Genomic DNA, 25879 nt, shown 5'->3' with positions numbered 1-25879 from the left:
TATGTATTTTGTGTTTTGCATTTATTGTTGATAAAATTTAAATTCGTTTAACTTGTGTTTTAAATTTTTTTAATATAATCCATATTTTCATAATTGAGATTCGTTTAATTTATTTTTTAATTTTTGTATATATTTTAAATTTTTTGATTTATTTTTTAAATTTTTTTACATAATGTAAATTTATTTAATTTGTTTTCTAAATTTTTTATAAAAATTAAAAAATAATTTATATTTATGTATTAATTTGATTGAGAATTTTGATTTTAAATTTTATAAAAAAAATCGAATGCTTTTATGCTTATTGTAACTGCGATGGTCAAAATTTAAAAAAATATATATATACCTCTAATTATAAAAATTTTATTTTTAATTTTTTATTAATAAAATTAGTAATTATATAATTAAAATCCACGTGGGGTGTCCACTAGTTAAAATTAAACCGACTAATAGACACGGAAATCAGGAATTTTCGATTTTAGTTTTGATTAAATTTAATTATTATTTAAAAAATTTATTTATAGACCAAAATTGAACCGATCTATTTCAAATATGAATATGAGAGATGCATCCATCAAAGCCAAACGTCTGCCGAGTTCAAAACCATGTGGGGTGCACTTATCAAGAAATATGAGCTGAAGGAGAATGCTTGGCTTAGAGAAATGTATGAAAAGCCTGAAAGCTGGGTGCCCCTGTATCTACGGCGAAAATTTTTGCTGGCATCCCCATAAGTGAAAGTTTGGAATCATTCTTTGGTACATTCTTGAATGCTCAAACACCACTTGCAGAATTTATTTCACGATACGAGCAAGGCCTTGCACAACGTCGTGATGAGGAGAGAAAAGAGGTTTTTAGTTGTTATAATTTGCAGGCTTTTCTGCATGCAAAAGAACCAGTAGAAGAACAGTGCAGAAGGCTCTATACGTTGACAGCATTCAAAATTTTTCAAAATGAACTGCTACAGAGCTATAACTATCTAGGGATAAAGACTTATGAAGAAGGGACCATTTGCCGATATTCAGTGCGGAGGTGTGGGAATGGGGTTGAGAAACATGCTGTTACCTTCAGTGCAGCCAATCTCAATGTGTGTTGTAGCTGTCAAATGTTTGAATTTGAGGGTATTCTGTATAGACACATTTTAATAGTCTTCAATATGTTGGACATAAGGGAATTTCCACCTTGCTATATCTTACACAGGTGGACGAAAAATGCTGAGTATGGGACTATTAGGGATATTGAATCTGGTGTTAGCCCTCAAGAACTCAAGTCCTTAATCTTTTGGAGTTTGAGAGTAACAGCGTGTAAATTTGTAAGGCTGGGACAACATCTATTGAAAAATACAAAATCGGATATGAGATTATGCGAGAAGGTGGAATAAAACTTTGCTGGCAAAGGTAGGCAGTGGGGACAAAGGTCAGATGTCATTATAGAGCTAAATTTTGTAGTTTTAAGTATTTTGTATATATATCATGTACATTTTTCAAAAAAATTTAGACAGTGTGACTGAGGACTTTGACTTGCAAATGGATAATGATGTATTTCGAATCTGTTTTTGAATTGGAGTTCTGATTCTTAAATCACTTCATGCTCCTTGCTAGATAATATCATGGCAATTGAGAGTAGTTTTTAAAAAAATAAATAAGTCCTCATCTAATATTATGCTCTTTTGTTGCTTTCCTGAATGAAGGCTCATGGGTAGACCTGGCCACTGGTCCTAGAGGGTTCAAGACAGTTTAGGCCTTAGGGCCGCCTTCAGTCTGATTCATTGACAGTTACACATGATCTGGTTTGGAGCTTCATTTACAGAGCAACGTAGACAAATGCACGTCTCACTGCAAATGCAGATACATTTGCTCCCATCCAACTAAGGTTCGACTGAATATTCAAGCAACATCTGCCTTACTGGAGATTGATCCAATATTAACGCATGCTTTTAACTTCCACATATATACTGGTCTAAAATTGATTCATTTCAGATTATGCAAAGAAAAAGTAGGAAAATTAGGAAAATCAAATTTGAATTTTGATGTATTTATTATGTTAAAGTCTAATACTAAATTTTATTTCGTTCTTTGTTATAACTAAACACTAATGTTTTAATTGTCAATTATTATTGAATAGATTCAATTGTAAATGAGAGCTGCATGTAAGAGCTCATTCCAAGTATCAGGAACACCAGGGAGGCACCAATGGCTACAATCTGCAGTGCGATGACCTCTAAAGCCATAAGCTGAAGGATGGCCGTCTTTCCTCATTTGTGAAAGGTATGTGATGTTGAGCAAATAAATTGGGTTTGCAATGGTTCCCAGAACTCTTTCTGCAATTGCTTGTGCCGGATGTGTACTCCCTGGGTAGTTTGGCTTCAACAATGGCTCTGTTTCTCCCTTACAATTCTTTCCCAATGAATTGCTCCAATCTGTTGAGCTAAACACAACCACACAAAAAGGAGTTAGGATACCAATACTGCAGCACATTGTCTTCCTTACCTCATTTTCATTGTTTGCTTACTTTGTATGATCTGGAGAAACGCCCTGTAAAAAAACCCTAGTTTTAGTAGGATCTATATTCAATTGAATCCATCTAACCCATGTACTGAGTGCCTTCTCATACGCCACCAATCGATTCATGTCTTTATACATTTTTTCCCCTTCTTGGATCCAGTCCCATCTACAAAAGTTTATGTATCATTAACCCTTTGCTTAAATTTGACAGGATTTTAATCCGTTAATACTGGAATCATTCAAAAGAGATATTTAAATGTTGATAGAGATCGTACGGTTGCTTTCTTCCAGTGTGAAGCCACCAATGCCATGTGTTAAAGATAAGTGCATCAACTCTTCTCCATGACTTGTCCCTGCTTATGGAATCTACTCTTAGAACTCTTCCAATATTCTCTTCAACAATGTCTACTAAAAATGCATTCCGACAGAACATCAATGAAACATTGTACTCCTGCAATTTGATTAAAAATTTTAGTAGAATGTCTTGTTAATCAAGAATGTAACTACACTACAATGTCTGGTAATTAACAAGGGGCAAAGGTGATCTTACTGGAAATTTGAATGTTGAAAGGGCTCCAGTTCTCTTCAAAGTGTAGTTGGCTTTTGGTACTGCTGTGTGAAGCATGCATGCCAATGATTCCCATTGATTCAAACTCAATGAGTCCCCTACAAACATTGCACTCTTCCCCCTCATTTTTCATAAGAATTTTTTACCATTGAACCTGCATCATCAAATACCAAACTTAATTAAGCAGTTCTCTAATAATTTTTTTTTCTCTTTAAAGACAAGGGATTTTCTCATCTCCTTTAGAAACATTGATAAACGAGAGGAGTTGAGCAATCCGTGCACATAGTGTGTGTGAGCTAACTACTAAGCGACCATGATGTAAAATCAAATTCCAATGAGAGAGAATCTTCCCAAAATTGATACTTTTTTGAAAAAAAAAAAAAGCAAAAACTTCACCTTGGTAATGTGCATGATGTGGGCTTCCACCTATATTTGAGATAAAGTGAATCTGGTCTGCCATTCTTTTGGCAATCAAATTGTTGCAGAATGAAAGGGCAATTTGTTGCATCATAAAGAGGGTAAGAGGCATCATAAACCCATTTTCCTAGGTAAAGATCACACCTTTTCTTGCTACACTTGTCAACTACTTCAATCTCCATCCCATGAACTTGGAGCATACAAGTGACTAAAAGAATCAGAGCAGCCAGAAAACTTACTCGCATTGCACCCATTAATGTTGGAGACAGAGGAAGTTGGCAAGAACCCATAAACTTACTTGATGTGGAGCTGTGAAAAAATATATAGATGAACACCAAAGATCAAAGAACTTCTAGGGATAGAAAGGTCCTGAATCAAATGTGGTTTCAAGTTTTTCTGCCCAAGTCAGTGCTTTTGATTTTATTGCTAGGTAGTTTTGCCACAGGGAAATACTGAAAGTACTTTTCACTCATTAATTGTTGGATTATTGCGTGTCTTGAAGGCATGAATTGTGACCAATGAGTTTGAGGTTTGTAAAGAGAATAAATTATTTACATGACTGTTGGAATATGCCTCTTCTGCTGTTAAAAATTTAATATCTGAAAATATAAAAGACTTAAAGGTTTATGTTCTCTTTAGATTTTCTATATTCATGCTTCAATTGATAAAATAAGCAATTTGTTTGGACTTGAACTACCGCATAAAAATCCACTAGTTATTTGTTTTAATTTAACTAAAGTCTGGAATTTATAGATGGAGGATTTAATTGAGAAAAAACTTATCACTGATTTAAAAATTTTAATTATAAATATAAAAAATTATAAAATTATAATTTTTTTGAGCCAACAGAAAAAAAATTATCAAGCACCCCAGATGTGTGCGGTCCGGCCCAGGAGGGTTACTTTCAATTACTTTTTGAAGGACCACACGCACATTTACCTTTTATTAGAAATAAAAGAATTTAATTAATTTTTTTTTAATCAATTCATATGAAGCCTTTCACACATGAAATGATTGTTAGTTTATAGTTAAGATACTGCTGGAAAGTAAGAGCTCTGAGGAGGATGGCCAGACAATTTTCATGTCTCAGAATCAAATAGGAAGCTGGAATTTCAATTTCACAGGATCTCGGCTCAAAATTTAAGCAAAGATGGCAACATTTGCCTCTCTTTTTTGTCCCTTTCAATAACAAGAAAATAAACTCAAACCAAAATGGAACATCTAATTTTCATCTAGATTTCACATCAAGCCAAAGCACTTCAACTAAGGGTAATCAAACATATTTAGAACATCAATGTGATATCACCAAATTAAAATGCTCAGAAATTGTCAAAAGTCTGGAAAAACAGGTCCAGTATGCCAAAAGAACTAATAATGAAGAACTCTCATCCGCCTGTGAGACTATATTACAAGCTTGGGTACAAACAGTCTGCTCACGTTGGGACCTTTATTTACAAACATCTTTTTAAGGACTGAGAAGAGAACTTTTCCTGAGGACACGCCATTAAATTCAAGCGAGTAATCCTTCAGATTATCATTCTCCAAATGACATTAAACTTTCAAGGCCAACTTCTGAGCAGCAAGTGCTTCAGCCTCAAGTGTTGGTTCCCACAAAATTGTAGTCTCTGCCAGTAATGAAGTCACCACATAAGGGTCCATGTTCGAAGCTGGGCGTCGATCTTCCAAGTAACCTAACAGCACAAAAAAGCCAGCTCAGGAAATTGGTAAGTAATGCAGATGGTTATCTACTGCATTTACTGTTTCCATAGATGATAATGACATTCATTGCTGTAATATAGTTATGATTGGAGGTATAAAATCATTACATCCAGTCACAAGTTTCCTTAAGTAGTTCTGTCATATACCTTTGCCCTTCTTTTCAGTATCACGCCCCACACGGATTGAGCAACCACGATTAGCCACTCCCTGAAAATTTAAATTTAAAAGCATGATTAGCAATATTTGGCGAAGAAAATCTTGTTTCTTCATTGTTCTTTCAATTCTTTATAATTGGATAATATATTTTCAGAGCATACCCAAGAAAATGTGTTAATGCTGGCTGTTTCATGTAATCCAGTCAACCTTCTCTCATTTCCTTCACCATAAGCACTAATGTGTTCATTATGGCGAAGTGAAAGATTCAAGATTGCTTTCTTTATCAGTTCATAGCCACCATCCTCCCTCATGCTCTTTGTGCTGTAAAATAGAAAAATATAGTCAGCAATATTATTGCAAACATGGGTTGATTTTCATATAAAGAGATCATATTCAAGGACAAGTAACGTTATATTGCCTGTAATTGGTGTGGCATCCTGCACCATTCCAATCACCCTGTTGCCTCAAAGAAAGGAGAATTTTATATAATTAAATCCGAAAAGATTTTTTTTTTCCAAGAAAGCAAAAAAGCAGAATGAAGATTTACTTTACCTCTATTGGTTTTGGATCAAGTGTGAGAACAACACCAGCTTGTTCAGTGATTCTCTGTCAGAACAGAGAACAAACAAATCATGAATAGTTTAATGTCAAATCACTCAACCCTCTGCCAACAACAAAAACAAAATTTTCCTATTTCTAGTTTGGGCTGATTTGAAATTTCCTGGTCTCACTGAAGATGGAAACCACATATCAGAATCAGAAAACTTAAAATGCAGCAAGAAACTATTGTGAGAAAATTGATTGACTTGCAAACAATTCAATTGAAAGTAGTTTGTGAAGTAAAACAAATCAGTGAAACCTCTCAGTGAAGAAGAGTAGATATGATTATAAAAGGCAAATACATGGGCTTAGCAACCATAAATCTTTCCGAAGATGCAACCCTAAAGCAGGTAAAATATTGGGAAAAAATCCATGTAGCCAATCACGACTAGTATTGCATTAAGGATTATTTGATTTGAGCTGTAGAAACATGCATTTCAAGGAATCAGTTCTGTTGCAGTGATCATCTCTTTTCATTATCATAATCCATTGAAATAACATCTCCACACGAGTTACCTCAAGAATATATCTGGAACACCAGATATGATCTCCAGCATCAATTCCCACACTAGGTCCCACCTGATACTCCCACTGCATAACATTGCAACAGAATAAGCACAGTTACAGACTGGGCTGTATGCAAAATGTAAAAGCTCAAGGTGAGGGGTAAACCTGGCCAGGCATAACCTCCCCGTTGGTGCCACTAATGTTAATTCCAGCATATAAACAGGCCTTGTAATGTGCATCTGAGATGTCACGACCAAAAGATTTATCAGCCCCGGCTCCACAGTAATAAGGACCCTGGAATAAGCATAAAGGAGCTATGCACCTTAAACTTCCATGTTAAGTATAATCACTACATAAGACTATAAGAAGGAATTCAGTGTTATCAGATTATTACCTGAGGACCAGGATAGCCTCCAACAGGCCAACCCAAGGGCCACTTTACATTTTGTTGAAGTAAGGTGTATTCTTGCTCTATCCCAAACCTTGATCACGCGATTATAAAATATGTTAATGAAATACAAAAAATACAAAGATTTACTTGATAACAGCTGAATTAAAATGTAAATACAAAGGAGACCATAATGTGCTGAAACAATACTATAGTTGCCAACTATAAAAATCATGGTCATTTAAATTAATATCAACTTCAATAGCAAAGATGAGAATAAGGCCAAGTTAACTAAAAATACTACATACCATGGCACTTCATCTACAACCTTCTTCTTACTGAAAATCTCGGCAGCACGATGACGTTTGTTTGTAGGGATGGGCTCGCCTGCTGGTGTGTATGCATCACAGATTACCTTTTTGAATGAACAAAACAATTAGACAATAAATTTGGCTTGATCAATAAGAACTCTATATTTCAAAACTGGAATTGCTAGTTACTTGGATCAAATAACACTCACCAAGATATTGTTACCTCCACGGAATGGATCCTTAAAAATTGCCTGGGGACTGGATAAAATGTTGTCAAAATTATTGCTTGATGAAAAATATGCATATATATATGTATATGTAGATGCATATGTATATAGTCTGTGCACATATAAGTGTGCGTGTGCGTGTGTATATGTATGTATGTCTGTATTGACCAAAATTTTCACAATATCTTACTATAGAATAACTTCACTGTCTTCTCCTGGTGCTTGTCCAGTACTTGAACCATCATAGTTCCACTTGGGAAGCTCTGAAGGATGCTCTACAGGCTTTTCAATCGTCTAAAGACAAGAATAAACAACAACAATGTAAAAAACCCTAAACATCATATCAAAATACATTCAAGTTATTTCAATTCTTTAATATTGTTACTGTTCTATTACCCTTGACTTGCTTCGCATGTCAATACCAGATCCTCCAATCCTGTTTCAAGATGGTGCAGCATTATTAATGATACAGCTAATCTGCTTGAAACTAAAATTCAATCCAAAAGTTATTAAAAAACGTCAAAAGAAACATTACCAAATATACTCGGCAATGATCTTGTCAGTGTACGGGGTAATATCCAAATTTAGAAGATTCTCTAGCCTATTAATAGTGCTATTCTCAGAGTGCACAGCAAACACTCTAAATCTGGCAGTGTTTCTAGCTGTTCCTTTCTTGTTCTGCTTCAATGATAGAGAACCCCACATATTTGTTGTCACGAGACTTGTAGGTAATGAGTTTTTTGGTATTCTCATCTGCCATTGTGAAGAAGGTGCCAAGATTTGTGCCATTTTCACCTACTCCTTGCTGGAAAATCAGAAAAGCATAAACAAGAACTTACTGAAGAATTCAGAACATAGCAGTCTAATGATAGATAACTCAAAGCTGAGAAAATCTATCAACAGAATCCAAAAGATCAAGGGGGATCAACTATAAAACTCACTAAGGAATAAACCAATTTTATGTCTGCTTCCCCTTTTTATTCTTTCTTTTTTGAATTTTCAGTAGAATCCTTCTAATTAAATTGCAAGTAATAAATTTCGTATATCTGCATCCCTGCTATCAAATTCCATTTCTTTGAACACTACATAGACCACAAAGATATCATTATGACGTCACCTTCTTACTTCTTATCCTAGTTTTTCTCAGTTTCAGGCAATCAGAAGGCTTTCAAGTTGTATAAAACTGTTCCCAACGGCCAGTTCAGTAGAACAAATAGCAATAGGCATTGTGCAGTAGTCTCAATAATCAAGGGTTGTTATCTATAAGCAACACATCCTAAATGATTTTTGGATTTTAAACTGCTTCACAAGGGACTATCAGTTTAAATCTCTGTAACGTAGAAGAGGGTATTACTGGCATAGAGCACATAAAATACATCTCTTACTTAAATGAACAAAAGGTCCCTAACTGGTTCTGGTATTCTCATCCCTAACCACAAGTTGCTGTAGAAAACTGATAATTTATTGTGAAACAGTGGCAGGTAGGTAGGTGGGTAGGATGACAGCTTAACAATTAATTCCCCTTTTTGCTAAAAAACTAAAATCTCCTTCCACTCCTCTTTTACCACAACATGAAAAACACAACACAAAACAAAATGGGTAGAGCTTCATTATGCTCTCTCCCCATTCTCCACTCCACCATGCACATTACTGATCTCTCGCTGTTACAATTTTGGACAAAGGGCGTGTCAAATAATTGCACCAAATGTCACAAGACTCACAAGTCAAAACCCATTTGGCAACTTTCTTTCTTTTCTTTTCTTTTCTTTTTTTTTTTTTTTGAACGAGATAGCAACTTTCTTTATTTATTAGACCACTGGCATGGAAAAGAACTCTAGGGTTGACAGGAATGAAGAGAGAACATACCTGGGAACCGCCTGAAAAGGCCTGAAAGAGGAAAAAGGAATGTGGGTGTTGCAGGAGTTGCCTCTGTGAATGTGTATGAGAGGCAAGGAGGGAGGAAGGAAAAGAGAGAAAGAAGAGTTAGAGGTGGCTCAGTAGCTGCAGAAGCCTTTTAAAAGAAGCATTGAGGAGTGAAAACAAAATGGTAAGCTGGCTTTTCCTGAGGAGATAGGGGTGTGGCTTTGAGTGGCGGAAAACAGTTTCATTTCAGGACTCTTTATTGACACCAAGAGAAGCTTGGACTACATTTACATTATTGTAGATAAGGTTCTCTGATTCTCTCTCTCTGCCTCATCAGAAGTAGAAATTCCAATTAGTTATGTTATTTTCAATGCATATGGTAAATAAATTAATAAAAATGATGATAACGATAATGATTATTACTCTCTTCTCTTATAATTTTTTTTAATTATTTTAAAATTATTATTTATTTTTTTATACTATTAATTTTTTAATGATAAAAATAATTAAATTAAATTAAGTTTTTATGAAAAATGTATCCTAATCGTGTTGTGTTTAGGTAAAAAGATGCGAAGAAGATCTACACAACAAGCTATGCCTGTCTTTTCATTTCCTCATCAAGAAATTGGCATATTTTAATTGCTTGAGCTCACCTTTACCAAAGTCAAAAAGGCAAATATTAGATTATTTATGTACATATTTGCGTCAGATTTAGGAATTTGTGTATATAATAAATTTAAGCCTTTGTTTGTTAGGTTGGACTAATTTAATAGATAGATAACTATTGAGATTAATAGAAAAAAATTAATATTTAGATAATATAATTTAAATTATCTAATTATTTCTTTAATTAATTTATAAAAACTGTTTATTTAGGAAATCAAAGTTATAACGGCCACGCATTAATGACAAGTAGTTCCGTTTGCACTCCTGCCCAGGCCTTACAACAACCGTCATTTTTTTTTTTTTTGGTCTTTGTTCAATTCCACCATTTTTTTCAAATTTATAATCATAATATTAATTTTTTAATATAATATTACAACAATTAATTAATAATTTTTATTTAATTTAGACTAACTTAATTCTTAAAATTTCATAAACAAAATATGATATGTACGCAGTTATTGAGAAAAAAAAATGATAATTTGTATTATTTTTAAAATTTTATTAATGGATTTATTTCAGCCATAAGAGTTGCTTTGCCATCTTGTGGAAGGAATCTCACCAAACCTTTTGCTGGCTTTCTCATGAGGTTCTCATGTGTGACTAATTAGGTTTTATTGATTAATTTTAATGAAAATTAAAATTTATTTTTTAAGTAATAAATTGCCAATCACATTGTATTTTTATGTATTTATATTAATTGACATTTAATAGTTTAAATTAATAATGTATTTTTTATAGAAAAAAAAAAATAAAGCATAGGTCACATGGAGGCGTAGGGTTAAATAATATTTGATGCAGTAAAATGCAAAGGAGTTGGCAAAGCCCAAGCCCAATGAAATATTTGACTAACCATCCACACACGTGCAAGGCCCAAAAACAAAGTGCAATATTCGCACGTGTGTAGAGAGCCATCAAATTTGAGGGGCAGGCAGAGACAGAGACAAGAGGCAGAGGCGTGAATTGAAGAGGAAAAATAATTAATTTTTTTTTGGGCATAGAACGAAAGAAACAACACCAAATTGGAATTTATGGAAACCAACCACGACAGGAAAAACGAAAACAAAAACAAGTTAAAAAAATTTGCAGAGGCCGGGCCCTGGTTATTCTTCTTCTTCCTTATCTCGTCTTCCTCTTTCTGTGTCTGATAAAATCTGCTACGGATACAGAGAGCAGGCAGAGTATCTTCTCTTTTCTGTTCCCTTGTTTTGTTCTTCCCTTCTGTCTCTTACTATTTTTAATATTCTATGGTTTATTACTTTATTTACTAAACAAGTGAAATAAAACAGCTAAGAAAGAGAGGAAAGCAAAAAAAAAAAAGAAAAAAAGAAAAAGGAGAGAGAGAGAGAGAGAGAGAGAGAGAGAGAGAGAGAGAGAGAGGAGAAGAAGGGATCAAACAACTTGATCGTTCTCAATCGTTATGGAGCAGCTTGTCAACTTTATAATACGGCCACCCAGGTAATCAATTTCCTTTCTTTTGAAAATTCTCATTTTTTGGGTCTCTGATTGTGTTTTGTTTGGGGGCTCAAATTTATATATGGTTTTAGCGTTTGTTCAGTTTGGCTCCTGAGCAAAAGGGAATAAAATTTGAATCTCGGTGAGCTGTTATCTGGGTTGATATCAATTTTAATATCTTTTTTTGATTGAGCTAAGAATTTGCACTTTTTGCCCAAGTAAGAGACGAAGGCAGAGCATGACATTCAAGTCTGATTTGATTTGTTTTTTATTTTTCACTTGCATCGGTTTCTCGGCGACCCAGAGTGTATTAATTTTAACTTAGTATCGATTTCTATATCAGGATTCAAATGATCGAGCTTGTATATGTCTTGGTTTACATTTGGTGTTACTGCATGGGTAATATTGTTGTGCAAATATCCTATGTTTGTTGGTTGATTATCTTGTCTTAAAAGTCCTTCTGGGGACCTCTTAATTTACTAGTTTATTTTTTTTATGTTTCTATGTTAAATTTACGTAAATTTTCAATCTCATTGGTTTCTCAATCATATTTAGAGTACTTGGTGGAAATTCTATATTTTGTTCCCTAACGCTGTTGAAAATTGTGAAATTTGTCCCTTAAGTTCAAGAATTGAAAAAGGTCAGCATGTGAGGCTTAGGACTTTTTGGTTCTTTACTTCTATTTACTTGGTTTTTGTATGTGATTCATGTGATACTAAAATCACGGAAAAGTTGATACTTTATTTCAATTTGGATAAGAGTTCTTAATGGTATAGATGGCAGTCTAAACTGTGGTTGTCATGTCAAAACTTTGGATTAGAAAGTTATTTTTGTCCCTGAATTGTGAATTTGAGGTCAAGTTCTCATTATTCTTAGTAATATAGTTTCACTAGGTCATTATTCTTAGATACATATAAGCAGATATGAAAGCTACGTTTTGGGTTACAAATATGATTACTAATTTTACTAGTGTTTTAATCTGGAGAATGAGAGAAGAATAGTTTGCAGCCATAGTGAACTAAATTTAGATTTTGAATGATATGGAACTTCTGTGTTGAGCACTTTAGGGAAAAAGAAACTTAAAGTTGCACAGTTACAATTGTGATTTGTCGATGTGATGCATTTGGACGCTAAGGTTCAGCAAGGAGGAGGGAGGCGCACCTAATTGAGATGCTTGAACTCTGGGTGTTCTGATGCCTAAGTGAACGAAATTTAGATTTTGTTAATTTTTGTGTCATTTTTCTTCTCCTGGCTTTTAAATGTCCTGTATATTTTTGGACTGCAGGGCTGAGTACGACCCAAAACATGACTTGTTGGATCAAGGGTTTATGCTGAAAGGAAAATGGTACCAGAGAAAGGATTTGGAGGTAAATCATCATACCTTGTAGATTCTTTCCCTTACAATTTTTTGTCCTTCCATTTTAATGAACTATCTCATTTGCAAGTGGTGAACTCTGACTAAAAACTTCTCCATGACAACTTTTTGTCAATTTTTTTTTGTTTATAACCTTGTGCATATTAACTTTTTTTTTTAAAATGTTCTTCTGTCTATCTCATGAGTCAAATCTTTTTACCTTTCAGGAACTTGAACATTTAAATGATTGTTAGCTCATTTACAAAGCCACTTTGAATATTATGCAGATTAAAAATAGCCGGGGAGATATTCTTCAGTGCAGTCATTACTTACCTATTGTTAGTCCCAAAGAAATGCCACTGCCATGCGTGATATACTGTCATGGAAACAGGTAATCGGGGAGTTATTGTTTATTGGAATGACAGGCATTTTTGGTTGGCATCTCATCTTCAATACTCAATGAATTTTTATTTACCTAGAAGTTAAGAATTTTCAACTAACTGTTGTAAGTTGGCATCACAATTGAGTGGGTGAAATTGGATACAGTCTTTTTAGTCACCACGAGCTTGTATACAATGATCAATCAAGTTGAATTGCCAACTTTTTGTTTTTTTGCCAAACTGATTGTTATTGATTGGCATCATGTCTTTGTTTTTGGCAGTGGGTGCAGGGCTGATGCGAGTGAAGCTGCCATTATATTGCTGCCTTCAAACATTACGGTTTTCACTCTTGATTTCTCAGGATCTGGAATTTCTGGAGGAGAGCATGTCACTCTGGGGTGGAATGAAGTAAGTGCCTGAGCATCTTGATAAATACATTTGACAAACGAAGCAGGATTTGTTCATTGTTCAACCATATCATTCAAATAGATTGATTTCTAGTCTTCTTCTGTTTCTAATAAGTTCTATCAGGTACATGTACATTAGGATAATGGTTCATATTTCTCCTCAAAAGGTCTTTACAAAAGTTCATGTTCTACTTGATGCATCATGTCACAATTTTTTTCTTCATTTTAAACTTGTCATTGTAGATTTGTCATCTCACATTCTTTGGCTTCTTTTCAGAAAGATGACCTCAAGGCTGTGGTTGATTATCTGCGGCAAGATGGAAATGTTTCTTTGATTGGCTTATGGGGTCGTTCGATGGGTGCTGTCACCAGGTTGCGTTCATGTACTTGCTGTGGTTCCTTTGTTAGCTTATCTTTTTTTTTTCTCCTTAAGCTTTTAGAGCGCCTTGCTGGAAAATTTTATTGTACTCTGCATTGTTAACTTGCTTGTTTATTCCAAGCAAAAAATTTTCAACCGCTTTGTTCTTTGTCCTGTGCAGCCTTTTCTGTTTGATTTCCTATAATTAATACCGTATATAATATTTTGCAGCCTGATGTATGGAGCTGAAGATCCCTCAATTGCAGGAATGGTTCTTGACAGTCCCTTTTCTGATTTGGTTGACTTGATGATGGAACTTGTGGATACATACAAATTCCGTTTTCCCAAATTCACTGTAAGAAGACATGTTTTGTTCGCATCATAACAGTTATTTCTTTTGTTGACCCTATCCTACATGTTTTGTATGTTTTAATTTTACAACTTATGGAAAGCAAAAGAATTCACAGTTTCAAGTTTCTTATGTTGAGAAGCTTTAAATGATATACAAAGTAATGGAACTGAGAAGTTGGTGATTTGTAAATCGATATTAATATTCACCTCTTCATATGGTGTCTGTCTGTATGCTGTAACTTGGTTACCATTTAAGTGTTTGAGCTGTTTGTACTTGAAAAGGCAAATCAGTGATATTAGAAGCTCATTTGGTTGTTTAAAACTTTTTTATGGTTTAATGGTGTCTCAGGAAGCATCAGCTTTATCACAAAACAGAGTAGAATCTCTATGGTAGTTCATAGTTCCTTAAGTTCATAACTACTGCAGACATGTGGTTTAGGACTAGGGCACTTCGCATGTTGGGAGTATAAATTGCATATGCAGACATACCTGTCTCCTTTTTAGGACTTAAAATGGAGTGGATGGCATGTTAATTTCTAATGTTTTGAAGTCCATATTAGGTGCATTTGCTGTGGGAATTAAGAATTTTAGTTAATTTTGAATAGTTACATTTGTGAGTGAGATTAGGATTATGCTTATTAGCCATCTCCTTCAAAATTTCAAATTTGATCTTGCACACAAATAATACCACTCTTTGTTTGTTGTTGCCTCAAACAGAAACTCAATCACACTCTATAGACTGTTTGCATATATTAATAATTGACACAGTTATGAGTGCTCCGATATTCTATGTGAACCTTCAAGTTGTGGCTCTTGTATAGTCCTATGATCTCAGCTTTTCTCTTTCCCTCTTTTAGGTGAAGTTTGCAATACAATACATGCGAAGAGCTATTCAAAAGAAGGCAAAGTTTGACATAATGGACCTGAATACTATCAAGGTTCTGTTTTTACTTGTTTGTTAGGTTGCATATCTGATGATTTTTTTCTTTTAATAAAGAACCTATTAATACATATTTTCAAAACTTACTATAATGAATTTGGATTTAATAAAGTAAAGCTTGATATTTTCTTTTGAAGCTTCTGGCCTATCTCTATATTAATTATCATATTTGGTCATTTTGATAATTGCCTTATCTCTAGAAAAGCTTATTATGGTGGTATTTGCATAAATCCCAATCTAATGAGGTTTCATATTAGATGATTCATAGCTGAATTAATTTTAATTGAAGTCACTAATTTGTATGAGATATTACTTGGTGGATTATAAGATTATCCAGTTGTCTGTACAGTGATACTTCAATATCTGTACAGCATTAAAATTTGATAAATTGGGATAGGATTATTGGACATCCAAGTCTTCTAACAAGATGGTGAGACAACATCTTTAATGTATTAAAGAAGCTTAGGACTTGGGGGTAGGAATGAGATCCTAACTGATTCATCCATGCCTTATACAAATACTTGAGTGGTGAAACAAGAAGTAACACATTTGATTGGTTGAATAATATGACAATGCCTAAGTTGTTGGTGTAATTTAATAGTTTTCTCTGTTAATCCTGAAAATTATTCCATTAATGATTTTCTATTACAGGTGGCCAAGTCTTGCTTTGTTCCTGCTCTGTTTGGGCACGCCGTTGATGATGATTTTATCCAACCTCATCATTCAGATCGCATATGTGAAGCTTATGTGGTAAATTTTGTTCTTGTTAATGATGAACACTTGATGTAATTTGTGTATTAATTGCTCAGTCATGCATCAATTAGATCATTTCTTTCCTTTCCTTCTCACAACTGAGTTTTGGAGATTGCCACTCCTGCCTAATTTTGACATATATGCTTTAGAATTATCTCAGACATTAGGTAATGGCACTTATACTTTTCTGGTACACTTAGGTAACACTTTTTGAGAAATTGTCAATCACCTTTTATTTTTTTCATTCTTACTTGTGGTCCAAGTGACACTCTATAGTTAGATTTTTTTGTCTATTACACTGCAGTTTCTCAGTTGCATACTTTGTTGTGCTTGTTTTATGCCACATGAAATTTTGCAGGGAGACAAGAATATTATCAAGTTTGAAGGGGATCACAACTCTCCACGCCCACAATTCTACTTTGATTCCATAAATATATTTTTCCACAATGTCTTGCATCCTCCAGAGGATGAGGTGGGGGGAACATATTTTGACACAATGCATGATTATTTTGATAAGGTAAATTGAACAAAAATGCATCTGGTTGTAGGTCCTGACTATTTTGGAAGAACCAGATTTCATATCCACTACAATTTGCCAATTGTTGATTATTTTACCTTCAGGGTAGTTGGAGTGCTGTGCATGATGTAGGCAATAACCGGGAATTTTCAACTGCTTCTGAAGGCATGCTCACATGCTTTTTGATTTGTTTTCTTCTTGTTAATTTCCATCTACCATTTTTTGGCACTCTTAATTCATTCTCCTATCGCTTCAATTAGTTGCAGAACCATCAACAAGCAATGGAGATGATTTCCATACCCTTGAACAAGTTCGTCCCAAAAGACCAATGAGTCGTATGGAGGTCAGTGACTATTTGTTATGCTTTTTGCTGAATAGGAGTATCTTAAGGGCATACAACAATCTTTCAAACAAAATGCCCTGTGTTATGCACCTAGCAATATTTGATTTTTAGGAAGTTTGCATGTATAATATTAGCTCTTATTAACTTCTCTTTTAACATCCAACTCTTCCAGCCTAAGGTAGACATGCTACTGCAGGAAGGGAACTGGATAATGTTTAATAGTAGTGGGAAGTTGAGGGCCATTTTTATAATCTCAGTTCATAGTAATGAAATAGTTTCAGGAATTAGGTGAAAATGAATTTTATGAGTCTGAAAAGAAGTAGCACTTATGTTTTTTCAGCTGTTTTGTGTATCTTACATCATATTCAGGAGTTTCCTCGACTCTGTTCAGGTTCCGTCTGATATTCCATCTGAGGGCAATCAATCTGAAGTTGAGGTAACGTCTTCCCTATTTGGCAACAGAGTATACAATGCTCATGAAAAATTTAGCACATTGCATAGATGATTCAGTTAGGGAGTACACGACTCACTATAGTAAAAAAAAATATTCATTAAGTTGAGAGTAAAAGGAAAGTATAAACCAATGCTTCCATATGTGCAGTCGTGATTTACAATTGTAGCTTTCACACATTATTCTTTCCCTCACTTCAGAACTCGAGCCCTTATCTTTACAACATCATTTGGTGTTTTCCTATTCATAAGATTGTAAATAGGGCTTGATCAATCACTGAGAACATAATAGATCAATGATACAACTAATGAGCTTTAGTTTAGTGATAATGGAGTCATCTCTAGAGTGATGAAGTCTCCAGTTTAATCATGATTGGAGTTAAATGAACCAAAAAAAAAAAACTAACATGACGGTTTTTTGTGGCAGGTTGGAGAGATCAATGACAATCATTTGCCATCATCATCCAAAATGATAAGCTTTGAATTATCCCATGGTCATCCCACTGGTCCACATGTTCCAACAATGATGGATGATGATCAATATGTGGAGTATCAACTGGATGACTTGACAGGTTTTCCATGTGACGTAGAGGAGGAAGAAAGGGTTAGTAATTTACATTGCATGTGTGAAATGATGTTGACCTTCTCAAGACTTAGCTTGCCTGCATTTTCAGATGCTCATGGAAGCAGTAATTGCATCATTAAAGGACTTGGAGATGAGATATCCTAATGCTGAAGAAAAACAGACTAGTGTCAACCCCACTTCCGTGGAATCTTCACAAAAACATTATGTACATGCATCTTCTTCCACTGCAGAACATTGTGATTCTTTGAAGACAATAGAGCAACGTGAGCCTTCAAAGGTAGGACCTGCTTTCTCTCCTGCAATCAATGGTGAAAATTCAGCTATAGAACACCCATCACCTGATAGCGTGTCATCTGTGGGAACCACATTTGATACCCCATCATCCATGGCCGAATCAATAAGCACAACCACCTCTAGCCGCAGTGACACTTCAGGGAGCATCCCAAGCTCAACAGATACCGACTTGTCAAGTAACACAAAAGCGACTTTGACAGTAGAACGGAACCCGGCAAGGCACATCATGGACGGTTTGATGCGCCGTTGGGATTTCAATTTGTTCTCAAACAATAGATGAAAATCTAAACTTTTTTTTTTTTTTTGGTTTTAACACTGATAATGATTGTTTTGTAATTAAAATAGCAAAAAATGATTTTAGTACCGTAAACTACACAAGATCTGGAAGGAGAATAGTTTCATAGAATTTGTTTGGAGTTGATTGTGTTGGTTTTATCTTATACAAATTATTTGTACTGTTGATTTGAGAAAAGGTTTGTAGTTATTCTACCCACTTTTGATTGATATTATAATTTATACTTTGTTTTTGCTTACAAGGTGACAATTAGACTTGATGGATACAAAATGTGACTTCATTTGATCTGTTTCTGATGTGTCTGGGTTTGGCCGCTTCTCAAAGAGGCTGTACCTCGAGTTCCAATCAACTCGACAGCCTGTGCTGGCTGCCAACGTCTGTATTGGGCATCCGTCACAGGTAACCCCAAATTTTTATTCTGGATAGTAATTTTTCACGTCCATATTGTACAATAGGCAACTCTAAATCCTTCTACATAATTTTTTTTTCTTCTTTTTTCGATGGAGTTGATTATTATGTTTGCCATCCTCTTTGTTAATGTCCGGCAAATCTAGAACAAGCCCATTTTGGGAAAGACCAGACATATGCAACCAAATGCGTAGGTACTATAAATTGTAAAACGGAGAAGTTCCTGATTTATGTATATATGCGTGTGTGTGTGTGTGTGTGTGTGTGATGAGGCTGACTTAAAATCTCATTGCCATCCAACTAGCCATTCAAGGTCTTCCTCTTCGTGGGAACAAGTTGGAGTTTTTTGTATTTTTTTCATTCGATAAAGCCATCAAATATTGGGCATCAACTGACACCTAATTCTGATTTTCTTAATCAACAACTACGTTTCACCCTCTAAATAATTCAATCTGATTCAATGATCTCGTTTGCCTTAAAACTCTAAACATCACAAGTTTTCAGATCCTCTATCCTTAGATAAATGTGTTTTCAGATTTTTTTTAAGGAAAGAATCTGTATGGATATTTTTCTTGACCTATGCCATCTTCTATCTTCTTATCATCAGTGCTATTCAAAGTCATGTAATGCTGAAATGTTGCCAACTGGGTAGTCATATTGCTTACAGAAAAATGTTTTACAGAAATATCAGTTTCATTGTGTCAAGTTAAAGTTCCCATTGAACCCAAGTCTGCCAATTATCATTTCACGAATTATGATATAGATCTTGGTCCACCTCTCTCCAACAATCATTGGAGGTGTTTAATTAGCTTTATGGATTTAGATGTTGAGTCTTAAGGAAGCAGGTGACCAACTCAAACATTGAAAATCTGAGACAGCAACTTCTATCGGCAATTCCCAATCATGGGTAAAGGAACATAGGAGACCCCAGTGCAATTGGCCGCGAATCACATGATTGGTCCCATGTGATGGAAACGCACATACTGTGAAAGGCTCCCCACAGTGCTGTGCCGATGTGCCAGACGTATCTCACAATTGCAATCATTGCTAAAATGCTCGTGCTTTGTGCAAGTCATAAATTTCACCAACCACCAGTCTAACAAACAAATGAGAACATCAACTTAGGGAAATCACCCATGACTTTGGAGCACTACATTGTTCATAAACACACAATTAGTAAAAATTTAACACCTGGGGAAAAAATCTATCTGTTTGTACATCCAGATATTAAATAAGTTGCATGGCAAGAACCAGTCCCTTCCTTGAAACTAAAACCTCCCAAATTCACTCTAACGCAATCACCATCAGAATCAGATTAAGCCTTCGAATGCTAATACCCCTTTCTCACCTAGAAAGATATGAGCTTGAGATCTCTTTAATGATCCCCAAGCTTTTAGTGCCGATCTGACCTCTTAAATAATTATTTATTTCCAGTTCACTGAATTCAAATTTGTTAACTTTGGGGAAAGAGAACAGGAAGTATAAGTGACAAATCTTTTGAAAAAGTTGCCAAATGGAAGAACTGTAAATAAAATCGTTCGAGTACCCCTCTATCATTATAGCGATTTCCAAGCAGTGGTATGATTTCCATTAATTTGACTTTGAATTAGGTCTCTGCATATGACATATATCACTTGCTAATGAGCAAACAGCCCGGCTAATGCTCCCGCCTCAGGCCAATTACCCCATTTCTCCTGGAATGGAAAAAAAAAAGGTGAAGAATGTGAAAGAAATACATTTCAGTGGTAAAAAGACTAGAAGATATTGCAGGGGAAAAGAACTGTATTTCAAGCATTTCCCTTGTATATTTCTTAACAAGGAGAAAGGACCAGAATTTGGTCAAGCACAATAATAGTTATCAAGGATTCTGCCCAAAATATCAGAACTTCTACATAAGATATTAAGACTGAATGCATGCGAGCTAAGAGTGAGTTGTAAATGTCAAACAGGTAAAGGTTAGTTGCTAGAGCTGGAATAACTGATATAAGCAAGAATCCAAAAGAAACTCGTGCGTGATTTTACCCCTCTCTCTCTCTCTCTTTCTCCCACCCCCCAGTGGAACGTCTTCCTTTTCTTTCTTGTACTTCATCTTATTTTCAGAGTAAACCAATGGGTAATACAAGAATTACTTTATCAAATAACATGAATTCTCACAGACAAATCAGGAAAAAGTTCAAAGACATGCTAATACTAGTCGGTGTTATCACTGAGTTGAAGATAGCAAGGAAAGAATTAGAGAAAATAAAAACACCGACGCAATGGTGGTTAAAAATTATTTCAACAAAGTGCTACAGCAAAAAAAAAATGGTTTCCTTCTTAATCATAATACTACTCAAACACAGTCAGCCAATTATCACTAAGAACCTTAAACACTCCAATCTGCTCATCAAAATAACTCTTAATAAAGCATGAGAGTAAAACTTGCCATAAAACAAACAGTTTCGACCATATTTTGGAGCCCATTTGGTGGATATGTTTGATTGCTAATCCAACCTGCTTCTTTTGCCCTCTCTTTTATCAGTGTTAAAGTGCCAAAAGGCACCAAGCAAGGCAGCTTGCAAGAGGCGGTTGCATGTGAAAACAACTGGTCAGGTCCCTAACATAGCTCACCGTACTTAACTACTGAGTATAGAATTTAAGCCCAATTGCATGATCTTATTTAACAGAAAAGCCACCAAATATAACTTCATATATACCAAAATATCTCTCTTCCGCACCTAAACTAAACTAAATGGCATAGCTGAAAGGTGTACCATCCAAATGCTTACAGCAAAGCACTGACCCTATCAGTAATAGCCTGATGCAGGAAGTCATCTCAGGGTTGCAGACTACAGTATTAGTATCCCCGACAGGCAAGGAATACTAGGAATAAAAACTTTAATATACTTCAGAACAGTGAGTAAGCAATTAAAAAGTAGGCAATAATAAAAAGAAGTAGATGGTACATGGTAATCAGAAGTGACTCAAAATAAGCAATAATAAGACAGGAAAGATTACTCTTTCAAGCCTTTCACCCATAACTACAAAATAAAAACTAAAATTTCCATCAATATCATCTAGCACATTATGAATGTGATGATAAAAAAAAAAAAAAAAAATCATAGATGGTACTTTAAATGGCTTTAATCTTTTGCAATATGTCGCTAGTAAGAGTAAAAGTATCCAAATTGATGCAGCCATTTTAGAAAAATATGGAAAGCAAACATATCATGCATGCCTCGAGAACAAAAACCAACTAAATCACGGCTCTCCTTTGTCGAACCTTTGCCTTCTCAGCATCAATAATTGATTCCACCAGCTTCACCGCATTATCCAACTTCCCTTCACCATTTACCACTACATAATCAAAATGCTTGGCGTGCTGAACCTCCTCTCTGGCGGTGGCAATCCTCACAAGCAACGCCTCTGCTGTCTCCGTCTTCCTATCAATAAGCCTCTCCACAAGCTCCAACTCATTTTCCGCTACCAGAAATATAAACACGGCAGAATTCCCCAATATCTTCCTCAATGTCTGTGCTCCCTGTATATCTACCCTCAACACAATATCATACCCTTTTCCCATATACTCCCTAATATGCTTTTTTGGTATCCCTTTATAATCACCGTATACAAGTGCATATTCTAACAGCTCATTTTTTTCCACCATTGATAAAAACTCCTCCTTCGACACAAAATAATAGTCCTTACCATCAACCTCGCCCGGCCGCATTGGCCTACTAGTCGCAGTTACAACAAAATGCAGATTTTCTCGCCCTTCTCTTAATTTCCTGATAACGGCATCTTTGCCAACCCCACTAGGGCCGCTAATTACAATGACTAAAGGATTCGGTGGTGGGCAAATGGGGTCTCTGCTGAATGAGGAGCCCAAAGAGGTTTCCAGGGCACGGAGCAATTCGGGTTTAGTTGCCTTATCAAGTTGTGGGATGGTGGATTTGGGTTTATGAGTATCGCCCATTTTGGTATAAGACGTAGAGAATCTGTTACAAGTGAAAAGGCGAGAACTTGGCCTGTGAGAGATTTGGGAGCCGGGGGTATGGATGTGAAAGAATGAGGAGTGGAGATTAGCAGAGCGGGAGAAAGAGAAGCAGATTTTGCGAAACATGAGGAGGGTTGAGAGGTTGGTGATTGAGATTATATCAAGAAGAAAAAGGGGGACATGGAATTAGGATCTACAGAGGATAGTTGGGGGTTAGGGTTTTAGGCCCCTGCAAGTGAAATTTGGTTTTATCATTTTTCTGTTTCTAAATTTTTTAAAAATTTACTATTTAATCCCAAACTATATTTGGTCCCTACATTATATTAAATCTCATTAATTAATTTTTTATTTTTTAAAAATAAATTAAAATATTTTTAAAATTTTAAAAAATTTTATTAATTAATATCTTCACTAAATTTAATTATTAATATTTTATTATTTAAAAAATACATTAATTATTCTCTTCATTTTATAAAAAAAAATATTAATTAAATTTTTTATATTATTTAATAATTAAATTAATAAAATAATTAATTAATATATATTTTTTTAAAATTATTAATATTTTAATATATTTTTTAAAATTATAAGCTAATTAATAATTTTCTAAAATAGTAATTTTCCTATGTTTTATGCTGCTGTCAGGGCTCCAACTTTTTCCCAAAATAATCATCCATTAAAATGCAAAATGGATTTGAATCTTTCAAAATATTAATAAATTGCTAGATGATTTTTTTTTAAATGATAGATGTATTTTAAAATTTATTAAAATAATTTTAATTTTAATTTTATTAGAGACTTTAATTTTTATATTCATTTTTTAAAAAAAAATTATAAATAGAGGGGTTTACTATTGATTCAAATGATTAAAGGGAATTTTATTTTTTTTTTCATGAAATTTATTTTTGTATTTATATATGCTGTATCATATTTAGATAAATATTTTGTTATTTTTTAAATATATTTTTTTATATATTTTATTAATTAAAATTCAAATAAATAATTTAAATTTTAAAATATTATATTTTTCATTTATTTGTTAAAAAATATTAAAATTACATTCCAACTATATATTATTGAGTCTCTTTTAAATATTAATGATCTACTCTCTATTTTTTTTTTAAATCCAAATCTACTCTTTATTTGAATATGAAACAATAAGTAGCATAAAATAAAGAGACATTTTCACTTTTTTTCTAATTTAGGACGGAAAAATAAAATAGAGACGGAGGAAAGTGAAAATTATTATTTCTTAATTTTTTCCTAAATTAAAGATAAAATAATAAATAAATAGATTTTACTTTGAGATATATATAGTCAAAATGTATATTTATATATTTATATTTTAATAATTTTATCTATTAAATATTTTAATTTTAATAAATATTTAAATTTTAAAAAATATTACTTTTAAATACTTAAATTTTAGAAATATGTTATTTAAAATACTTAAATTTTTTTAAAAAATCTAATTTTAAAGATAACTTTAAAAATTATGAATTTAAAAAATTATTTTAAATTATTAACTCCTATTAAACTCTAAGTTTAGTGATTACATATGCAAGGCGATTAGTCTATTTATAATTTAAAAATTATTTTAAATTATTAACTCCTATTAAAATCCAGTTAAATTCACATGAAAATGTTGAAAAATTAATTGCACATATGGAAGCAACCACTATAATAATAATAAATGAAAATTAATTTTTTAATGCTACATAATAATAAAATTAATATTTTTCATAATAAAATCTCTCCAAATAATGAAAAAAGAAAATTAATATAATCGAGAATAAAAATAATCAATAAAAATATCACTCTATTATAGTCATGTAGCAAAAAACGTTACAATGCAGCAATCATATTAGATTGTACTATATTAAAAAAAAACTTTATATATTTTTTTGATATATGTAAAAAAATAAACCTAACAAAAATAAACAACAAATGACTAGCTATATGATTTCAACTTGAATCTATCCCAGATAATTTCCCAAACATAATACGAAGTTTCGAACACCCACCGGATTAAAATTGTAACTACACTGCCCCAAACATGTTATACTCCAAAATTTTAGATTATGACCAACAAATAAGATATTGTACAACACTTTCTTCATTTACTTATATCTAAACATAAATAGATATGGCAATGGATCGTACATTTTATAGTATTCCAATCGTTTGAATTTTAATAAAATAAATTTGAAAAATTATAATCGGATTTAAGACGGGTTTAAATTTAAAAAATAATACTAATTATATTGAAATAAAATTCGAGTTTTATGTATAAAATATTCATTATCTGAATTCATTTATATAAATAATTAATTTAATATAAAAATATATTTTATAATAATATTTATAAATATTTATATTTTTTATTAAAAAATTAAAATTTAAATATTTTTTAAAAATATTAAATTTTTTAAATGAAAATTATTAATAAAAAATATTTTTTATATAAATTATTAATTAAAATATATAAAATTAAATTTTATTCGAATAATAATAGTCATATTCAGAACGAATTTATTTAGTTTAAATTAATTTTTAATCAGATTCAGATGAATTCAAATAGTACTAATATAAATTTAATTCGAGCGTAAATAATTTAATTTTTGTGGATATTTTACTCATTTATATTTTTAAATGTAAATAAAATAAAAAGTGGGAGAAAATAAATTTTTTAATGATTTTTTTAAAAAAGTTATTCAAACATATTTTTAATGGATGGAGAGATCAAAATGCCGAATGAAATTAAAGTTTGAGAGTTTTTATTGAATTATAAAAATTGCATGGTTAATTATATATATATATATATATATTATAATTCATAAGTTAAAATACTTATATTTTCACTAAATTCTCTTTAACCAATACTTTATTAACATAAAATAAAATGACAACATTTTTATTTTAATTTTTAAAAAAGAAAATTTAAAAAAAAAAAAACTTATATAGCTAAAAGCACTATAAAAATTATAAAACAAAGGCTATTACCGAAAAATTAGCCACAATCAGTCGGGAGGCGAAGGAATTCTCAAATAAAAATTTGCTGACAGCTTCTTGCGCAGAAGTTACAGAACCTCAAA

At 33.1% G+C, this 25879-nt stretch overlaps 3 protein-coding genes, 1 long non-coding RNA gene and 1 pseudogene across 8 annotated transcripts; 2 read left to right on the top strand and 3 right to left on the bottom strand.

Moving 5' to 3' along the window:
• The first annotated feature begins 516 nt into the window (after positions 1-516).
• Positions 517-2838, top strand: LOC110611847. Its single transcript, XR_002487396.2, has 3 exons — positions 517-1866; positions 2119-2261; positions 2710-2838. It is a non-coding gene; the product is annotated as an uncharacterized LOC110611847 (long non-coding RNA).
• LOC110611846 lies at positions 2021-4541 on the bottom strand (annotated as a pseudogene).
• Positions 4542-4696: 155 nt separating this feature from the next.
• On the bottom strand, positions 4697-9516 carry LOC110611845 (glutamine synthetase leaf isozyme, chloroplastic). The gene is made up of 15 exons (XM_043955331.1): positions 9258-9516; positions 7927-8196; positions 7788-7827; positions 7582-7685; positions 7374-7422; positions 7162-7268; positions 6860-6947; positions 6631-6759; positions 6475-6549; positions 5911-5964; positions 5777-5814; positions 5520-5679; positions 5349-5409; positions 4925-5174; positions 4697-4879 (listed from the first exon to the last, which is right to left on the bottom strand). The coding sequence occupies exons 2-14, from the start codon at positions 8178-8180 to the stop codon at positions 5035-5037; spliced, it is 1299 nt and encodes a 432-aa protein (XP_043811266.1). The 5' UTR covers positions 8181-8196; positions 9258-9516; the 3' UTR covers positions 4697-4879; positions 4925-5034.
• A 1366-nt stretch (positions 9517-10882) lies between these two features.
• Positions 10883-18521, top strand: LOC110611849. Of its 5 annotated transcripts, none has more exons than XM_021752367.2 (15): positions 10884-11375; positions 11476-11514; positions 12658-12739; positions 13014-13117; positions 13388-13514; positions 13791-13885; positions 14103-14226; positions 15080-15160; positions 15814-15912; positions 16274-16432; positions 16537-16597; positions 16699-16775; positions 17167-17211; positions 17653-17829; positions 17900-18521. In XM_021752367.2, the coding sequence occupies exons 1-15, from the start codon at positions 11338-11340 to the stop codon at positions 18383-18385; spliced, it is 1794 nt and encodes a 597-aa protein (XP_021608059.1). In that variant the 5' UTR covers positions 10884-11337; the 3' UTR covers positions 18386-18521. The 5 variants fall into 5 exon arrangements, with proteins under 5 accessions (XP_043811093.1, XP_043811092.1, XP_021608059.1 ...); XM_021752366.2 differs by having other exon boundaries at positions 16693-16775; XM_043955158.1 differs by lacking the exon at positions 17167-17211 and having other exon boundaries at positions 10883-11375.
• LOC110611949 (guanylate kinase 3, chloroplastic) lies at positions 18413-23028 on the bottom strand. The gene is made up of 2 exons (XM_021752533.2): positions 22071-23028; positions 18413-20502 (listed from the first exon to the last, which is right to left on the bottom strand). Exons 1-2 carry the CDS (start codon positions 22908-22910, stop codon positions 20446-20448), a joined length of 897 nt encoding a protein of 298 aa, XP_021608225.1. The 5' UTR covers positions 22911-23028; the 3' UTR covers positions 18413-20445.
• Between the last annotated feature and the right edge of the window lie 2851 nt (positions 23029-25879).

This window comes from Manihot esculenta, chromosome 3 (genome assembly GCF_001659605.2).
Source record: "Manihot esculenta cultivar AM560-2 chromosome 3, M.esculenta_v8, whole genome shotgun sequence".
Lineage (NCBI taxonomy): Eukaryota > Viridiplantae > Streptophyta > Magnoliopsida > Malpighiales > Euphorbiaceae > Manihot > Manihot esculenta.
The sequence above is the reverse complement of the archived record's forward strand: the minus strand, read 5'-3'. Positions and strand labels throughout refer to the sequence as shown.

Excerpts from the sequence above, each read along its gene's own strand:
- LOC110611849 (XM_021752366.2), top strand. The coding sequence starts at position 11,338 with ATGGAGCAGCTTGTCAACTTTATAATACGGCCACCCAG. Across the intron at positions 11,515-12,657 it reads GGAATAAAATTTGAATCTCG|GGCTGAGTACGACCCAAAAC; the intron begins GTGAGCTGTTAT and ends TTTGGACTGCAG. Across the intron at positions 16,598-16,692 it reads ATTTTCAACTGCTTCTGAAG|TTGCAGAACCATCAACAAGC; the intron begins GCATGCTCACAT and ends CGCTTCAATTAG.
- LOC110611949 (XM_021752533.2), bottom strand. The coding sequence starts at position 22,910 with ATGTTTCGCAAAATCTGCTTCTCTTTCTCCCGCTCTGCTAATCTCCAC. Across the intron at positions 20,503-22,070 it reads TTGATGCTGAGAAGGCAAAG|GAGAAATGGGGTAATTGGCC; the intron begins GTTCGACAAAGG and ends TTTCCATTCCAG.
- LOC110611845 (XM_043955331.1), bottom strand. The coding sequence starts at position 8,180 with ATGGCACAAATCTTGGCACCTTCTTCACAATGGCAGATGAGAATACCA. Across the intron at positions 7,686-7,787 it reads ACATGCGAAGCAAGTCAAGG|ACGATTGAAAAGCCTGTAGA; the intron begins GTAATAGAACAG and ends TCTTGTCTTTAG. Across the intron at positions 5,815-5,910 it reads TTGATCCAAAACCAATAGAG|GGTGATTGGAATGGTGCAGG; the intron begins GTAAAGTAAATC and ends TTGAGGCAACAG.